The following is a 19,287-nucleotide window of genomic DNA, read 5'->3' as shown; positions in this document are numbered from 1 at the left end:
GGTTTTGCTGACAAATTGTGCATTTGTATTTGTGATATGATGTATTGTGAACACATCGGCTGCAAAGGGGTGTCCAGGGAGGGTGGGTGAGGGTTATTTTTGTTGTTAGGGGAATGTAATGCATTACATTCGTATTGTATCTTTCCTTCAATAAAATAAATATTTTTTTAAAAAGAACTGACCGGAGCTCCGTGCGGCCCTTGTGTTGCAGGTGTGGCGGATGATGCTCGATCCCTGGACGGCCAGGACTCTGATGGTGGTGGTGGTGGTGGTGGTGTTGGCGGCACGGACTCCTTGCTGCGATGCAACTTCAACCGGCAGCCGGGCAAGTACCAGCGCTACGGCCAGGCCAAGACCCGCGCGGTAATCCCCAGGCCGTCTGCTCTGCCGATCATCACGGCCAACATGCCGGCCACGGTGGAGTGCCCGGAGACGGCGGGGGTGGACACCGTGCCGGGCGGCGCGGACACGGAGAGACGGCCGAAGGCCACGACCGGCAGCTCCAGCCGCAGCACCTCGCCGGACGGTGGCGGCGGCACGCTGCGGCGGACGTGCGGCAAACACAAGCGGTTTGAGTTGACGGTGGGCGCGGCACGGCTGGTGTCCAAGCTGCAGGAACGGCGGCGCGTGGAGAGCACTGGCTCTGCCGTGGGGCCGGCAACTCCTGAAGGTGGGCAGAGCCTGCCGGGGGACCTGGAATCCCAGCGCACCGCGGCGCCAAAACGCAGCCTGCCGGGGGACCTGGAAACCCAGCGCACCGCGGCACCAAACCACAGCCTGCCAGGGGACCTGGAAACCCAGCGCACCGCGGCGCCAAACCGCAGCCTGCCGGGGGACCTGGAAACCCAGCGCACCGCGGCACCAAACCACAGCCTGCCAGGGGACCTGGAAACCCAGCGCACCGCGGCACCAAATCACCCACCACAGGGGAGCCTCGAAACCCAGCGCACCGCGGCACCAAACCACAGCCTGCCGGGGGACCTGGAAACCCAGCGCACCGCGGCACCAAATCACCCACCACAGGGGAGCCTCGAAACCGAGCGCACCGCGGCTCCAAACCGCAGCCTGCCGGGGGACCTGGAAACCCAGCGCACTGTGGCACCAAACCACAGCCTGCCGGGGGATCTGGAAACCGAGCACACCGCGGCGCCAAATCATGGCCTGCAGGAAAACCTCGAAACAGAACGCACCGTGCCGTCGAACCACAGCCCACAGGGGAGTCTTGAAACAGAGCCGTCGCCGCATGCGGCTGCAGCAAGTGGGGCCGGAGAGCGGGCGGGGAGCCTGGAAACAGAGCGGCGGCAGGATTACCGCGAGGTCGCGGTGAGGGGCGGCGCGGAGGCCGGGCCGGCGGTGGTGGCGGACCACACGGACGGAGACCTCAACACCAACCAGTCCAACAACGTCTCCAGCGAGCAGCGCGACGTGGAGAAGATGCTTCTCCTGCTGCGCCAGAGACAGAGTCTCGAGGGCAGGGAGGCCTACTTTGTGTGAGAGGCACGATGACGGGGTCAATGGCCGCCCTCTCTACCTGACCACTCAACCTTGAGCGGGTGGACTAGGCAGAAGTAACTCATGTAGATGGATGGACCAAGCACAACTCAAACAGAACAATGTACATTATACAAACCTTCGAGACAAAGAGATTCAAGTATTCCGTCATGACAGAGGTCCTTTACGACCTTTTTTTTAATAATGGACCATTATCAATGCCATAAAGATTGCTAACCACGTATTTGGGTTGATATCCAATTAATTTGGGGCATTGTTGTCGTGGACCCCCACTCACCCCGTACTTTAAAGGACAATGAGTAACGTGGGCTGGGTAACCCCACAACTCCAACGTGGGCTGGGTAACCCCACAACGCCAACGTGGGCTGGGTAACCCCACAACGCCAACGTGGGCTGGGTAACCCCACAACGCCAACGTGGGCTGGGTAACCCCACAACGCCAACGTGGGCTGGGTAACCCCACAACGCCAACGTGGGCTGGGTAACCCCACAACTCCAACGTGGGCTGGGTAACCCCACAACGCCAACGTGGGCTGGGTAACCCCACAACTCCAACGTGGGCTGGGTAACCCCACAACGCCAACGTGGGCTGGGTAACCCCACAACTCCAACGTGGGCTGGGTAACCCCACAACGCCAACGTGGGCTGGGTAACCCCACAACGCCAACGTGGGCTGGGTAACCCCACAACGCCAACGTGGGCTGGGTAACCCCACAACGCCAACGTGGGCTGGGTAACCCCACAACTCTGTTGGAAAGATAACATGACTAATTATTCAGACAGGTGAGCCAACATGAAGACAATTAGGCCATTCATTTCTGCACAGCATGTTCTCATCAATGCCGACATTATTTTATGAAGTTGATTGAAGAATAAATATCAGCTAGGGTACTGAGTAGAACCCCTTTTCTTACTCTTTGAAATTCCATCATTAGTGGGGAGACACAAAATGCTGGAGTAACTCAGCGGGACAGCAGCATCTCTGGATCACGTTTCGGGTCGAGACCCTTCTGCAGACTGAGAGTCAGGAGATATGGAGGGGTAAGGTGTGAAAAGGACAGATCAAAGCAGGCGGTGATGACTTGATTGCGTGGGCCTAAGATCGGGACAAAAAGGATGGGTAACGTTTTGGGTCGGGACCCTTCTTCAGACTGAAACCAAACTGAAAGATACTTTGTGTTGGAAGGAACTGCAGATGCTGGTTTAAACCGAAGATAGGCACACAATGTTGGAGTAACTCAGAGGGACAGGCAGCATCTCTGGAGAGAAGGAATGGGTGACGTTTCGGATCAAGACCCTTCTTCAGAAAAGGCAGCCATTCCTTCTCTCCAGAGATGCTGCCTGTCCCACTGAGTTACTCCAGCATTATGTGTCTATTTTCGGTTTAAACCAGCATCTGCAGTTCGTTCCTACACAGCTCATTTCACAGATGATCTCCAACTTGGCAGCATGAATGATGCAACATTAAATCTCTAGAGTAGACATTGAACTCACATTATCTGATTCAGTGAGAGATCTGCGATTTGAGCTTCCACAGGTGAGGGGTCATAAAATCCAACTCCCTCACAGGGAAGGGAAGGTGTCCTTTCCTGCTCTGGTGTTGGTGTGCTGAAGATTTTGTTAGAAGGGAATTGTGGAAGAACAATGGGTTGGGTGGTCTTGGAGGGTTCTGTGAAAGGGAAGATCTACAAGACTATATTAAGTTGCTTCTCTGCATGTTACTGGAGTCCTGTCTAGTAGTAATATAATGACATTTGAAAGAACAGAATGTGTAGGAAGGAACTGCAGATGCTGGTTTAAACCGAAGATAAACACAAAAAGCTGGAGTAACTCAGCGGGACAGGCAGCATCTCTGGAATGGGTGACGTTTCGGGTCAAGACCCTTCTTCAGACTGAAGTAAATAAAAAGATCTATTTGCAGGGCAGAATGAACAGAAACCTCAGCAACTTCTCCCAGTAAAACTAGGGTAATTCCTACTGAAGCATTATGCTGAAGTTAAATTATGTGCATTAAATCATTTTCAGTCATTTAGAGCAGTTTTGTCAGTAGGCTTGAGTGACGGACAAATTACGAATAAATATTCATAACCTCTCCCTACAATCAGTCTGAAGAAGAGTCTTGATCCAAAACGACACGTGTCCATGTTCTCCAGAGATGCTGCTTGGCTTGCTGAGTTACTCCAGCACGTTGTCTCTTTTTTTTGTAAACCAGCATCTGCAGTTCCTTGTGTTTGCAGTGGTTTGCGAGCGGGCGGGTTGTGCAGGGAAAGTTCATGCCATTTATCTGGTTGTACCCGTTTGCATTGTCAGGATCCTTCTGGGAATCCTTTCAATAATTAATGACGGGAGGGGTACATTTAAATGTCAGGACGATTTGCAGGAGATTACAAGATCACTGCGTGTTTTCCCGGCTTCCAGCTTCTGCTCTGCTGCCCTGAATAGAATTGACCTCAATAATCAGAATGGGTGGGAATCAAACACTCTGGCAAAGTTTCTTGGCATAGTACGGAATAACCTTCAATTAGTTTCTATTTTTATCCACTGCCTTAATGCTCTTGAATGACGGGAAGGTGTTTGGGTGTTTGCCTGAAGGATGAGCTGATTTTTGGTGAGCAACGTAACTGGGTCACTGGAGAGGTGCATCAGACACGGCAGATCTCAGTCCTTAGATGTAGACACAAAATGCTGTAGTAACTCAGTGGGGCAGGCAGCATCTCTGGAGAGAAGGAATGGGAGATGTTTTAAAGGTCGAAACTGGAAGTCTCCAGAGATGCTGCCTGTCCCGCTGAGTTACTGCAGCATTTTGTGTCTTTCTTTGGTGTAAACCAGCATCTGCAGTTCCTTCCTACACAGATCTCTGGATTACTGAGACTGATCAGCACGTCAGGTAACGCACCCAACCAGCTGAACACAACTCTGAGCCTTGTGTCTGGAATTCTGCACAGCACCTCCCTCTGCTGGTTGCTTCTCCAACAGCTGTGTAACATCATGACCACGGAGAAACAAGGAACTGCCGATGCTGATTTGCACAGAAGGACAGAGTGTTGGAGTAACTCAGCGGGTCAGGCAGCATCTCTGGAGAACATGGACAGGTGACTTATCAGTTCGGGACCCTTTTTCAGACTGAGTCTGAAGTCCCGAACTAAAATTGCCAGGCTGAAGTGGAGTGGAGAGCCAGCAAGATTGAATCCTTGTTGATCTGGTCAAGAGTCAAGCCAATATATATAAGAAAATAACTGCAGATGCTGGTACAAATCGATTTATTCACAAAATGCTGGAGTAACTCAGCAGGTCAGGCAGCATCTCGGGAGAGAAGGAATGGGTGACGTTTCTGGTCGAGACCCTTCTTCAGACTGATCTATCTTTCTTCAGAAAGAGTCAAGTCAAGTTTATTTGTCACATACATATACAAGATGTGCAGTGAAATGTAAGTGGCAACGCCTGCGGATTGTGCTAAACTACAAAACAGAATAGAAAGAAAATGTTTAACACAAAAAAAAATTAAGACAATAAATTAGATTAGTCCCTGGTGATATGAGAGTTAACAGTCCTGATGGCCCTTGGGAAGAAACTCCGTCTCATCCTCTCCGTTTTCACAGCGTGACAGCGGAGGCGTTTGCCTGACCGTAGCATCTGGAACAGTCCGTTACTGGGGTGGTAGGGATCCCCCATAACGCTGCTGGCTCTGGATCTGCACCTCCTGATGTATAGGTCCTGCAGGGGGATGAGTGTTTCATTGTCATATGTCCCAGATAGAACAATGAAATTCTTACTGGCAGCAGCACAACAGAATATGTGCTGTGCTATTGTCAAGTCAAGTCAAGTCAATTTTATTTGTATATCACATTTAAAAACAACCCACGTTGACCAAAGTGCTGCACATCTGATTAGGAAAAAAGAAAAGAAACATACAGTGGCAGGCAGCCATGGCAGTGGGCACATTGTAGTGCGTTCATGTTCTTGCTGAGGTAGGAGTTTATATGCACCATAACCAACCTCTCATCACCACGGATGTTAGTACCACTGGTCGGTAGTCCTTGAGGCACGGCACCGTGTTCTTCTTCCTCGCTTTGAACTCGTCCTTTTCTGCAAAGTTTAACGGCAATGTGTGGGGCAAGATTTAGTTTAGTTTAGTTTAGTTTATTGTCACGTGCACCAGGTACAGTGAAAAGCTTTTGATGCGTGCGATCCAGTCAGCAGAAAAACCACACATGATTACAATCGAGCCATTCACAGTGTACAGATACATGATAAGGGAATAACGTTCAGTGCAAGGTAAAGCCAGCAAAGTCCGAACAAGGATAGTCCAAGGGTCATCAAAGAGGTAGATAGTAGTTCAGCACTGCTCTCTGGTTGTGGTAGGATCCTTACACAGGCTGTGGAACACACTGCCAGGGATGGATGGTGAGCAGGAGATGAAAGCAGTGTTTAAGAGACTTCTGGATAGGCACATGGATATACAGGGAATGGAGGGACATGCATAATGTGCAGGCAGATAGGAGATGGTCTCGGCATCATGTTCCGAAGGGCCTGTTCTGGTGCTGTACTGTTCTATGGTCCATGAGAGGTGGGGGCAGGGGTATGAGGGTTAGGACTGTGCTGGGAACAGACTCCTCAATCCATGGGTGAGGTGGGAGAGGGACACGGGCACCTCAGAGAGGATGCCGGCCAAGCCTGGCAACTTGCCTGGCTCGCTGGCCGCGGAGCTGGAAGCTCGTCTGGCCATTGTTCACCCCATGGACCGGAGAGGAGGGAGTCAGAGTTGGACAGAGGGCTGGACCAGCTGGGGGAGGCAGTACAGTGCCTCGATGGTGGAGTGCCTTCAGCAGCCTGGGGCCCAGCTGGAACGTGCGCTGTTCCAAGACGCCAAGCACATGGACAAGACGGGACCAGCATGGAGCAGCGGTGGAGGACACCACAACTACGCTTGGCCTGGATGACCCAGCAATGCTGCCAGGTCAATGGGCCTTCATGGTCAGGTTAAGAACCCTGCACTTCCAACAACTGGGACTTGAAAATGATGCCAAATTTGGCAACTCTGCATGCTGGCTTAGTGTACTAGTACCAAACACTCGAACTTTTAGACTTTAGAGATGCAGTGTTGAAACAAGCCCACCAAGACTGTACAGGAGTTCCCCCCCTACATTAACACTATCCTACACACACTAGGGACAATTTACAATTTTTACCGAAGCCAATTAACCTACAAACTTGTACGTCTTTGGAATATGGGAGGAGATCGGAGCACCCGGAGAAAACCCACGCAGACACAGGGAGAAGGTACAAACTCCATACACACAGCACCTGTAATCAGTGTAGGAAAATAACTGCAGATGCTGGTACATATCAAAGGTATCACAAAATGCTGGAGTAACTCAGCAGGTCAGGCAGCATCTAGGAGAGAGGGAATGGGTGACGTTTCGGGTCAAGACCCTTCTTCAGACTGAACGTTTCGGGTCGAGACCCTTCTTCAGTCTGAAGAAGGGTCTCGACCCGAAACGTCACCCGTTCCCTCTCTCCTGGATGCTGCCTGACCTGCTGAGTTACTCCACCATTTTGTGGCACCCATAATCAGGATCGAACCCGGGTCTCTGGTGCTATAAGGCAGTAACTATATCGCTGTGCAGATATTACTATGTCTTAGATGCTTATCTAAGATGTATCTCAGTGCTTATGCATGATGACACTTGGACTGAACTGAATACAAAAGATGAATTTCACTGTACCTCAGTACATGTGACAATTAAATACTATTGCACCATTGAACCATTTACCATTGCTCATTTGACCATTGAACCATTTAACCATTAGCATTGAACCATTGGCCACTGAATCATTGACCATAAACATACATTGAAGCATTGACCATTGAATCATAAGGTCATAAGGAATAGGAGTAGAATTAGGCCATTTGGCCAATCAAGTCTACTTTGCCATTCAATCATGGCTGACACTTGACCATTAACCAATGAACTATTGATCAGTGAACCATTGAAACACTGAACCGTTGACCATTAACATTTGAACCATCGAACCATTGACTGAATTATTGACCAATGAACAATTGTAACATTATAACATTAACCATTGAACCATTGACACATTTACCATTGTTCATCTAACTATTGAATCATTGAACAATTTACCATTGCTCATTTAACCATTGAAACATTAACCATTGGACCATTAAAGCATTAATCCTTGACTATTTCACCATTGACTATTGCACCATTGACCATTAAATCATTTATCATTGAACCATTGGTGCATTGAACCATTGACCATTGACCATTGAACTGTTGAAACTTTAACCATTGACCATTGTCCACTGAACCATTGACCATTGAACTATTGACCATTGACCATTGAACCAGTGATCATTGAACCATTGACCATTGAACTGTTGAAACTTTAACCATTGACCATTGTCCACTGAACCATTGACCATTGAACCATTGACCATTGAACTATTGACCATTGACCATTGAACCAGTGACCATTGAACCATTGACCATTGAACTGTTGAAACTTTAACCATTGACCATTGTCCATTGAACCATTGACCATTGAACCATTGAACCATTGACCATTGAACCATTGACCATTGACCATTGAACCATTGAACCGTTGACCATTGAACCATTGAACCATTGAACCATTGACCATTGAACCATTGACCATTGAACCATTGACCATTGACCATTGAACCATTGACCATTGAACTATTGACCATTGACCATTGAACCAGTGACCATTGAACCATTGACCATTGAACTGTTGAAACTTTAACCATTGACCATTGTCCATTGAACCATTGACCATTGAACCATTGAACCATTGACCATTGAACCATTGACCATTGACAATTGAACCATTGAACCGTTGACCATTGAACCATTGAACCATTGAACCATTGACCATTGAACCATTGACCATTGAACCATTGACCATTGAACCATTGTCTATTGACCATTGAACCATTGAACCATTGAACCATTGACCATTGAACCATTGATCATTGAACCATTGTCTATTCCCATTCCCTGGGGCGCAGGCGCAGTGCTCCCAGCAGCCGCTGTTGCCCCCGCAATGACGTCACCGGGCGGATGCCCCGCAGCGGCGGCGGCGGCGCTGCTGCCCCGGAAGTGCTGGTGCGAGTGTGTCCGGGTCGGAAGGCGGGCCTACCGGCGGGTGACCCTGAGCCGCGGCCGCCATGGGCGCTCACCTGGTGCGGAGATACGTGACGGAACCGGAGCTGGAGCCCGACCCCGACAACATGCCCACCTTCCCGCCGCAACTCGGCTTCCCCGAGCGCCAGCCTCGCGGTGAGACAGAGACAGAGACACCGACACCCGGGGCCTGGTGCTGCTGCTGTGGGCCCTGGAGCTGCCCCGGCCCGGCCCGGCCCGGCCCGGCCATGGCCATGGCTGCGGTGACGGCCCCCGGACAGAGGGGGGGGGGGGGGGGGGGATGGAGATGGGGAAGTGGGGATTGCAGTAGGGAAGGGGACGTCACCGCAAAAGGGATTTGAGGGGAGAGGTTGAGAAGAGGGAGGGGAGGTTGAGGGTTTAGTGGAGGGAGAGGGTTTAGTGGAGGGAGAGGGTTTAGTGGAGGGGGAGGGTTTAGTGGAGGGGGAGGGTTTAGTGGAGGGGAGGCTGAGGGTTTAGTGGAGGGGAGGCTGAGGGTTTAGTGGAGGGGGAGGGTTTAGTGGAGGGGAGGCTGAGGGTTTAGTGGAGGGGAGGCTGAGGGTTTAGTGGAGGGGGAGGGTTTAGTGGAGGGGAGGCTGAGGGTTTAGTGGAGGGGAGGTTGAGGGTTTAGTGGAGGGGAGGCTGAGGGTTTAGTGGAGGGGAGGCTGAGGGTTTAGTGGAGGGGAGGCTGAGGGTTTAGTGGAGGGGAGGCTGAGGGTTTAGTGGAGGGGAGGCTGAGGGTTTAGTGGAGGTTGAGGGTTTAGTGGAGGTTGAGGGTTTAGTGGAGGGGAGGTTGAGGGTTTAGTGGAGGGGAGGTTGAGGGTTTAGTGGAGGGGAGGTTGAGGGTTTAGTGGAGGGGAGGTTGAGGGTTTAGTGGAGGGGAGGTTGAGGGTTTAGGGGAGGGGAGGCTGAGGGTTTAGTGGAGGGGAGGCTGAGGGTTTAGTGGAGGGGAGGCTGAGGGTTTAGTGGAGGGGAGGCTGAGGGTTTAGTGGAGGGGAGGCTGAGGGTTTAGGGGAGGGGAGGCTGAGGGTTTAGTGGAGGGGAGGCTGAGGGTTTAGGGGAGGTTGAGGGTTTAGTGGAGGGGAGGCTGAGGGTTTAGTGGAGGGGAGGTTGAGGGTTTAGTGGAGGGGAGGCTGAGGGTTTAGTGGAGGGGAGGCTGAGGGTTTAGTGGAGGTTGAGGGTTTAGTGGAGGGGAGGCTGAGGGTTTAGTGGAGGGGAGGTTGAGGGTTTAGTGGAGGGGAGGTTGAGGGTTTAGGGGAGGGGAGGTTGAGGGTTTAGTGGAGGTTGAGGGTTTAGTGGAGGGGAGGTTGAGGGTTTAGGGGAGGGGAGGCTGAGGGTTTAGTGGAGGGGAGGCTGAGGGTTTAGTGGAGGGGAGGCTGAGGGTTTAGTGGAGGGGAGGCTGAGGGTTTAGGGGAGGGGAGGCTGAGGGTTTAGTGGAGGGGAGGCTGAGGGTTTAGGGGAGGTTGAGGGTTTAGTGGAGGGGAGGCTGAGGGTTTAGTGGAGGGGAGGTTGAGGGTTTAGTGGAGGGGAGGCTGAGGGTTTAGTGGAGGGGAGGCTGAGGGTTTAGTGGAGGGGAGGTTGAGGGTTTAGTGGAGGGGAGGCTGAGGGTTTAGTGGAGGGGAGGTTGAGGGTTTAGTGGAGGGGAGGTTGAGGGTTTAGGGGAGGGGAGGTTGAGGGTTTAGTGGAGGGAGAGGGTTTAGTGGAGGGGAGGCTGAGGGTTTAGTGGAGGGGAGGCTGAGGGTTTAGTGGAGGGGAGGCTGAGGGTTTAGTGGAGGGGAGGCTGAGGGTTTAGTGGAGGGGAGGCTGAGGGTTTAGTGGAGGGGAGGCTGAGGGTTTAGTGGAGGGGAGGCTGAGGGTTTAGTGGAGGGGAGGCTGAGGGTTTAGTGGAGGGGAGGCTGAGGGTTTAGTGGAGGGGAGGTTGAGGGTTTAGGGGAGGGGAGGCTGAGGGTTTAGGGGAGGGGAGGTTTAGGGGCAGGGAGGTTGAAGGTTTAGTGGCAGGGAGGTTGAAGGTTTAGGGGACGTTGAGAGAGAGGGGAGATTGAAGGTTTAGGGGAGGGAGAGGGAGGGGAGGTTGAAGGTTTAGTGGAGGTTGAGGGTTTAGTGGAGGGGAGGCTGAAGGTTTAGGGGAGGGGAGGTTGAGGTTTAGGGGCAGGGAGGTTGAAGGTTTAGGGGACGTTGAGAGAGAGGGGAGATTGAAGGTTTAGGGGAGGGAGGTTGAAGGTTTAGTGGAGGGAGATGGAGGTTAAGGGGGAGAGAAGGTTGAGTGGAAGGAGCATTTGTGGTGGATGAGGGGAGGATGAGAGGGAAGGGTGAAGAGCAAGAGAGAAGCAATGTAGTGAGAGGGGAGAGGTGTATTTGGGGAATGGATGGGGTGCAGGATGTGGGGCTGGGGTGTGTTGCTTTAAGCTGTTAATTGTTTGTGACGATGTAAATATTTCTAAAATTCTGCTACTTGCTAACTGATGGGATCAGAGTGCACGGTTCAGTTTGAGTTTAATGTCACGTGTACTGAGGTACAGTGAAAACCTTTAGTTGCGTACGAACCGATCAACAGAAATATAAGAAAATAACTGCAGAGTAACTCAGCAAGTCAGGCAGCATCTCAGGAGAGAAGGAATGGGTGATGTTTCGGGTCGAGTCCCTTCTTCAGACTGAAGAAGGGTCTCGACCCGGAACATCACCCGTTCCTTCTCTCCTGAGATGCTGCCTGACCTGCTGAGTTACTCCAGCATTTTGTGAACAGAAAGATAATACATGATTACCATCGACCCACACAGTGTATTACAGTACATATTTAAGAGTTTGGAGGGATTGTAATATGTGTTTGTGGGTCTGCTTCTGTGGTTAGCACACAAATAGTCACCTGAGTTATCGCCCATAATTACCCAAAGTTGTACTGCTGGCAAAATATTAGCAGCTATAATTAAGACCAGGGGTAAAAGCAGGAGTGAGCCATATATCTGGTCATAGGGCCATCCAGAACAGGCCCTTCGGCCGACAGTGTCAAAGCTGACCGTCAACCACCTATTTACATAAATCGGACATTAATCTCCCCACGTTTTTGTCAACTTGCTCCTGATTCTACCACAGTGACACAGCAAGCATAATTTACACTGACCAATCAATCTACTGACCTACATATCTGGAACACCCAGAGGAGAAAACATGGAGTCACAAAAACATTCAAATGTCACCTATCCATTTTATCCAGATGCTGCCTGAGTTACTCCAGCACTCTGAAACGTCACCTATCCACATTTTCCACAGGTGCTGCCTGACCCGCTGAGTTACTCCAGCATTCTGTGAAACGTCACCTATCCATGTTCTCCAGATGCTGTCTGACCCGCTGAGTTACTCCAGCATTCTGTGAAACGTCACCTATCCATGTTCTCCAGATGCTGTCTGACCTGCTGAATTATTCCAGCACTTTGAACATCCCCACTCCATCATCTTCTTGACAGGAATTAGGGGCAGATAATTAAATACTGGCTCAGTCTATGAAGCCCGTGTTTCTTAAAGGAATCTATAGTAAAAATATCAGTGTACAGTAGTGCTGTTGTGAAGTTAACGCTGTGTTATTGGTAAGATGTTGGTTGAATTCCCTGCATGGTACTTGACTGCTGTGGCTGTGTGTCTGTCTCAGAGATGATTGCATCCCAAGATGAGATGAACGACGCCCAGCTGCCCCTGAGCCAGCGGGATTACTGCGCACACCACCTCATCAAGTTTCTGAAGTGCAAGAGGGACATGTGGCCCAACTTCCTGGAGTGTAAACACGAGCGTCACGAGTGGGACCTGTGTGAGCACGAGGAGTAAGCATTACTGTTGTGTCATGTGTCCCCTCAACCTTTGGTTTAATTCCCACGCCACCTCCCACCATAGGCACGACAGCTGCAGCTTTAGGTTCATTATTGTCACGTGTACTGAGGTACAGTTAAATGCTTTGTTTTGCATGCTGTTCATTCGGATCAGATAATGCTATACGTAATCACAATGGTACTTTATTTGTCACATGTACTCAGGTACAGTGAATTTCATTGTTGTATACATAGAAACATAGAAAATAGGTGCAGGAGTAGGCCATTCGGCCCTTCGAGCCTGCATCGGCATTCTCTCCATACCTGCCTTCTCTCCATACCCCCTGATCCCTTTAGCCACAAGGGCCACGTCTAACTCCCTCTTAAATATAGCCAATGAACTGGCCTCAACTACCTTCTGTGGCAGAGAATTCCACAGATTCACCACTCTCTGTGTGAAAAAAAACGTTCTCATCTCGGTCCTAAAAGACTTCCCCCTTATCCTTAAACTGTGACACCTTGTTCTGGACTTCCGCAACATCGGGAACAATTTTCCTGCATCTAGCCTGTCCAACCCCTTAAGAATTTGGTAAGTTTCTATAAGATCCCCCCTCAATCTTCTAAATTCCAGCGAGTACAAGCCGAGTCTATCCAGTCTTTCTTCATATGAAAGTCCTGCCATCCCAGGAATCAATCTGGTGAACCTTCTCTGTACTCCCTCTATGGCAAGAATGTCTTTCCTCAGATTAGGAGACCAAAACTGTACGCAATACTCCAGGTGTGGTCTCACCAATGCCCTGTACAACTGCAGCAGAACCTCCCTGCTCCTATTCTCAAATCCCCTCGCTATGAATGCTAACATACCATTCGCTTTCTTCACTGCCTGCTGCACCTGCATGCCTACTTTCAATGATTGGTGTACCACGACACCCAGGTCTCGTTGCATCTCCCCTTCTCATAATCGGCCACCATTCAGGCAATAGTCTGCTTTCCTGTTCTTGCCACCAAAGTGGATAACCTCACATTTATCCACATTATACTGCATCTGCTATGCATTTGCCCACTCACCTAACCTATCCAAGTCACCTTGCCTAGCATCCTCCTCACAACTAACACTGCCCCCCAGCTTCGTGTCATCCGCAAACTTGGAGATGTTGCATTCAATTCCCTCGTCTAAATCATTAATATAAGTTCAGTGCAAGTATCACTATGCATAAGCCTTGAGACAATCAAGTCAAACTCAGGTACAATAGGTGGAGCAAAGGGGAAGATACGGAATGCAGAATATAGTTCTCAGCATTATAGCGCATCGGTTCCACATACAATCTCCAATGTTTGCAATGGGGTAGAGATGAATTGGACAATACCCAAGACTATAGAAGGACTCTTAAGGGAGCATTTTTAAATAGTGATTGATTTACAGATAGAGCAGAGATTTAAGAATAGAGTGATTGTATCAGATGATAGTACATCCTTCTCTGGGAAGAGCACAAAAAGAATCGCCACACTCTTGCTCAGTGTCCTTGCTTCTCTCTCCATAGATGCTACCCGTCCTGCTGAGTGTTCTCAGCATTTTCTGTTATCTAATATCAATGGTCAGTGCTTATCCATGGGTATCAGGAGAGAGCCAGCTCTGATCCTGTCTGTTCACTGAAGGATTGACCCCCTCAACCAGGTCTCCTGGTTAACTGCCCTGTTGAGCCCAGGGTTTGTTGAGGCCGTGACATCCACTCCTTCACTCTCCACGGTGGAAGAGCTGATCTGTAATTAGATCCCAGCTGTTTAGAAGTTTGTACTCTGGGCTACAGGGGAGCTGTAGGACGCAAAACAGAACGCTGGAAGAACTCAGTGGGTCACGCAGTGACTGTGGAGGCAGAGAGTGTAAGTTGACGTTCTGGATTGAGACCTTGCATCAGGTCCTAGAGGGAACTGTGGGACAGTTTGCCCCTTCAGCTGGACTAAGCCACAATCCCCCGCTCTGAAGTTTTACCCCACTGATGGTCAACGGTGCGAAGGGAAGGTTCAGGGCTTGAAACCAAGAAGACACTAAGTCTGTAGACCAGAAATACAGCGTGGAAGTATTCTGCATAAGTCATAGGAGCAGAATTGGGCCATTCGGCCCATCAAGTCTACTCTGCCATTCAGTCATGGCTGAACTACCCCCTTCTCAACTCCTTTCTCCTGTCTTCTCCCCATAACCTTTGACATCCCTACTAATCAAGAACCTTTAACTGCCTGCACCTAATCCAGATCACTCCATATCCATCTGCCGATCCAAGTCTCTTTAATGCCACTATCGTTTCTGCTTCCACCACTCCTGCCAGCACATTCCACGCAGTCTCAACCCTCTGTAAAGAAACACTTGCCATTCACATCTCCTAGAAACTTTGTTTCTTTCATAGCTATGCCCTCTGATATTTGACCTTGAGTGTTGTCTATGTGGCGTTTGCACGTGGGTTTCCTCTGGGTGCGCCACATCTCAAAATGTGTGGGTTTGTAGACTAATTGCCCCATATGTGTGGGTGGGAACATTTGATAACATAGAACTACCGTGAACGATGGTCGCATGGACTGGGTGGGCTGAACAACACGTTTCCCTGCTGAATCTTTCAATCAACAGTTGTGTTCACATCAGGTCTTTCACATACGGTCTAACCGAGTAACCTTGTTGTTTTGCCAGTTACGTGATGCGCATGAAGGAGTATGAGAGAGAGAGACGTCTGCTGACGAGGAAGAAGTTGATGGAACAGAGGCAGGCAGCCTAGGAAGCACTCCCAGTCCAGCTCCGTCCCAGAACTGGTCAGGACATCCCATGTGCAGTAGAGATGGGTGATATTCTTGTACATAATTCTGTCTGAAATCAGTAAAAATGTTCTAAACCTAGCATGGTCACACCTCGTTCTTCTATTTCCCATGTACATAATTATTACATTACAGGAAGCAACTACAAAAAGGTATTGTCAAGAGAGTCTCATGATACAGGCAGAGAAACCTGGCCTTGGATGTTAGTCGCAAAAGACATTTAGGAAATAATTTTAAAACGGACGAAGCAAGAACCACGTGAAGACAAGTGAAGTTTATTGTTTACAAAGAAACAGAATTATTGTTGACAGTGCGGTTTGAAGGGATTAGTTCATTTAATCCCCATTACTCAGGGAACGCAATAAATCACCAAAATCTAACATTGTCTTTTGTAAGCCCAATTTCCCCCAGTAACCTGCAAATACAATTATTAACGAGACACCTACAACATTCAGCAGTGATCAGGAGTAATGGAAACCTCGCAATGCATTGCAATTAAACACAGACAGCAGCTAGTCACACCAGCAGTAATAAGACTTAAAATTATGAGAAGCAGCAATTCAGTCAGAGTGCAAGAACCAAAAGATTAATTTCTCATGGGACCCCAGTTAAGTTAAACCAGGAAAGTTCCCTAGTAACAATATTCTGTTTCTCTCCCCATCTCTGCCCACTCTAATCAGTGCAAATGCATTTTTTTAGCAGGATGTGGTGGCTGCCAGTATTCAGTGCTGAGACTTCCTTTGGTCGTTTTGTTCAGTAGCTCCAGTACGAGGGGCTGAAACTGCTCCTCGCTGATTTATCAGAAGAAATAATGGTCAGGGGTAGAGGAGCACTGGGCTGGGGGGGGGAAGGGTGGTGTCAGGGGTAGAGGAGCACTGGGCTGGGGGGGGGAGGAGGGTGGTGTCAGAGGTAGAGGAGCACTGGGCTGGGGGGAGGAGGGTGGTGTCTAACGACGATGAGGAGCTGGGACACGAAACTGGCAACAATGGGATAGAACTGTTCACATCCATGTAATTAAATCTGTTGCAAAACCCCAGCGGACTGCTCTCCTCCGCCCAAACGATCTAGGTAGACGGCACAATGTCTGGTCTATTGACCGCTGGCTCAGTCGAAGGTCCCAGATACAGCGTGGGTTAGACACCTCCCCACCAGGTCCATACTGCCGTGATTGGGAGGGGTCGCAGTGAGGTGGTGTTTCCATTGCAGCTCCTGTTCTACTCCTGCATCTCAGGGTAGCAGGGACTGGCAATGCCAGGTTTTCCCAGGTTAAACCGTCAGCTCCAGATTGTGGTGCTGAGGGAAGTGCCATCCTTAGCAAGGAAGTCAGTGATGCCATCTCTCCCTAGCCACTAACAATAGGCAACGTTTGAAACCACAAATGTGGCAAATATTGCCCAGATCTCCCATTGATATACGTTTAGTGTAGAGGTACTGCATGGAAACAGGCCATTAGACCCACTGAGTTCACAATGTCCATCGATCACCCTTTCTATGTTATCACACTTTCTCATCAACTCTGTACACTGTGGGGGGAATTAACCTACATGACAGGGATGTGGGAGAAAACCCGAGCTCCTGGAGACACCCTACGCCAACACAGAGAGAACGTGCAAACTCCATCCAGCCAGCACCCAGAGTCAGGATTAGACCCGGGTCTCTGGCATGGTGAATATTTATTTTCTGCTGGTTCCAACAAATCCTCGGGTTCAGGAATGGAGTTTATCCACACGTTTAGCTCACGGGTCTCCTGGCCAACGGAAATACAGACTACACCAATGATGAATGCAAACAGGTCGAGACAGCTGTGGCTCAGACCAATAAAGAACAAACTGGAGACATGCCCGGTGGAGAAGGTGAGGGGCTCTACTCTGCACGACAACAAGCTAGCTTGAAGACAGATATTGCTCCATTTTATTCCAAGTGGGAGTGGTACAGTGGGTTAGTTATTGGGGACTGTGGAGAAAGGGAGTCCGAGACTCCTTGTTGGTCTCCAGTCTGCTGCAAGCAGTGGCCTCGGCATCAGTTTAACAGCAGAGGCAAAAGCTTTCCCCACAGTCTCCCCAGCCTGGTCAAGCACTACACACACCAGCTGCCCAGAGGAGAGGGGAGGAAAGGGAGTGAGCTGGCCGGTAACCAGAGCACAAAGGCGGCACATCTGGGCAAAGTGAGCTTCAAGGATTGCACTGGGATCCCAAGTTTGTGTTCCAATAGTACTGGGAATCCTGCACTCACAGATCAAGGAGGTCCTGGCTGATAATGATGAAACATGTTGGAGATCTTTGAGCATCCAAACAGGACTGGTGGGTTTAAGACTCTGAAGGGCTACCCCTCCCGGCCCCTGCAGTCTGCAGGGAAGGGCAGGACTGTCGCAGTGGTTGCTCATTCACACTGCCAAGAGGTCCGCATACGACAGCTGGGCTTTCACCATCTGGGGAAGCTTGTGATGAGTTTATTGCAGAAGGGACAGGCAGAAAGATAGAGAAGAGGAGGGGTTTGAGTGTGGGGGCCCACAGACAGGCCCCTCTCCCGCCCAGACTCACAGAGGCCAGCTTCTACAAGATGAAGGGGACGATGGGAGTGCGGAGTGGCGGGTAGTCACGGAAGTCCTTCAGGTAGCTGCGGTGCTTGCTGTTTGCCCAGATGGCCATCTGGATGAACCCGACCAGAGTGAACATTCCAACTGCAAGAGAGGAAATTCAACCTGTTAAGACACAGTCTGAGCATCCCCTGCCAGCCCAGACCACCTGGAGCCACAGCCTGAGAGAACAACACTGTGGCGCAGCAGTGGAGCTCCAGAGAGCCGGTCTCGATCCCAACTACTGGTGCTTGTCTGTATCTTCTCCCCGTGACCTGCGTGGGTGTTCTCCGAGATCTCCGGTTTCCTCCCACACTCCAAAGATGTACAGGTCTGCAGGTCAATTGGCTTGGTATCAATGTGTAATTGTCCCTTGTGTGTGTAGAGTAGTGTTAATGTGTGGGGATCGCTGGTCAAAGGAGGGTCTTCCACCAGCGATCCCCGCACATTAACACTTCTCTATACACACCAGAAGGGTCTCAACCCAAAACCTCACCCATTCAATTCTCTCCCGCTGAGTTATTCCAGCTTTTTGTGTTTAATACAAATCAGTCTTCCCTAATTGGAATATTTGGAAACGGCTATTGACCCTAAAGCGCGGTGGTTCGATAACGAGCAGCGAGCTCCCCGTGAACGAGCGCCCACGGGAACCTGGTGGTGCCAGCGGCGTGGACTCACCTGGGAGACACTGTGTCATTATGGTGAAGCCGATCCAGGAGCCCACCTGCAGTCACAGGGAGAGAACAACACGGTCACAATCAGTGTAGAGAGGAACTGCAGATGCTGCTACATACCGAGGATAGACAAAGTGCTGGAGTAACTCCGCGGGTCATGCAGCATCTCTGGAAAAAGGGATGGGTGTCGGGACCCTTCGTCACCCATGTTTTTTCCCAGGGATATCGACTCATTGAGTTAATCCAGCACTTTGTGTCTATCTTCAGTTACAATCAGAATCGCAGTCAACATGCACCACAGTAATCAATCACCCGAGGGCAGGTGAGAGGATGGGTTTTACCAATAGGAGAATGTGGGAACAGTTACAAGACAAGGGACTGGCCATTTATAACTGAGGTACAGGTAATTCTCCAGCACTTTGTGTTCAGCTCATGATTCCAACACCTGCAGTCTCTGGTTTGTCCATTTAACTAATCCCATTTTGCAAGTTACAATTTTTTCCACCCGCCCTCGATGCTGATAAATTTCAGATAATAACAACTTGTTGGGTGAAACATCTCTCGCTACTTTTGTACAACCGGACCAGCCCCAGCTCGGAGTGCCCAGCAGCATTCATTCAGTGCCCATCCACAGACTTACCTCGTATGTGTAGTTCGGGCAAGACACCACGAGGAAAAGCCAGGTGAAGGGGTTCTTTGTGGGGAAGGGAATCCTGCGAGTCTTGGACCCTGGAGGGGGG

General features: G+C 50.1%; 3 protein-coding genes across 5 annotated transcripts in view; 2 read left to right on the top strand and 1 right to left on the bottom strand.

Moving 5' to 3' along the window:
- The window catches only part of gmip (GEM interacting protein), a 72,821-nt gene extending 71,094 nt beyond the window's left edge, over positions 1 to 1,727 (top strand). For all 3 annotated transcript variants that reach the window (XM_078429533.1, XM_078429532.1, XM_078429534.1), the window contains one exon: positions 212 to 1,727. In XM_078429533.1, the coding sequence (XP_078285659.1) occupies positions 212 to 1,494 (1,283 nt within the window). In that variant the 3' untranslated portion in view covers positions 1,495 to 1,727. The remainder of the gene's footprint in view (positions 1 to 211) is intronic.
- Positions 1,728 to 8,655: 6,928 nt separating this feature from the next.
- ndufb7 (NADH:ubiquinone oxidoreductase subunit B7) lies at positions 8,656 to 15,389 on the top strand. The gene is made up of 3 exons (XM_078429617.1): positions 8,656 to 8,837; positions 12,343 to 12,511; positions 15,177 to 15,389. The coding sequence occupies exons 1-3, from the start codon at positions 8,726 to 8,728 to the stop codon at positions 15,259 to 15,261; spliced, it is 366 nt and encodes a 121-aa protein (XP_078285743.1). The 5' UTR covers positions 8,656 to 8,725; the 3' UTR covers positions 15,262 to 15,389.
- Positions 15,390 to 15,545: 156 nt separating this feature from the next.
- Positions 15,546 to 19,287, bottom strand: part of tecrb (trans-2,3-enoyl-CoA reductase b) — a 37,886-nt gene continuing 34,144 nt past the window's right edge. The window contains exons 11-13 of the mRNA XM_078429615.1: positions 19,188 to 19,276; positions 18,552 to 18,597; positions 15,546 to 17,978 (exon numbers count right to left, since the gene is read on the bottom strand). Of these exons, the coding sequence (XP_078285741.1) occupies positions 17,851 to 17,978; positions 18,552 to 18,597; positions 19,188 to 19,276 (263 nt within the window). The 3' untranslated portion in view covers positions 15,546 to 17,850. The remainder of the gene's footprint in view (positions 17,979 to 18,551; positions 18,598 to 19,187; positions 19,277 to 19,287) is intronic.

This window comes from Rhinoraja longicauda, chromosome 37 (assembly GCF_053455715.1).
Source record: "Rhinoraja longicauda isolate Sanriku21f chromosome 37, sRhiLon1.1, whole genome shotgun sequence".
In the NCBI taxonomy this organism is placed as follows: Eukaryota; Metazoa; Chordata; class Chondrichthyes; order Rajiformes; family Arhynchobatidae; genus Rhinoraja; species Rhinoraja longicauda.
Note: the sequence above shows the minus strand (reverse complement) of the source record. Positions and strands in the feature narration are given on the sequence as shown.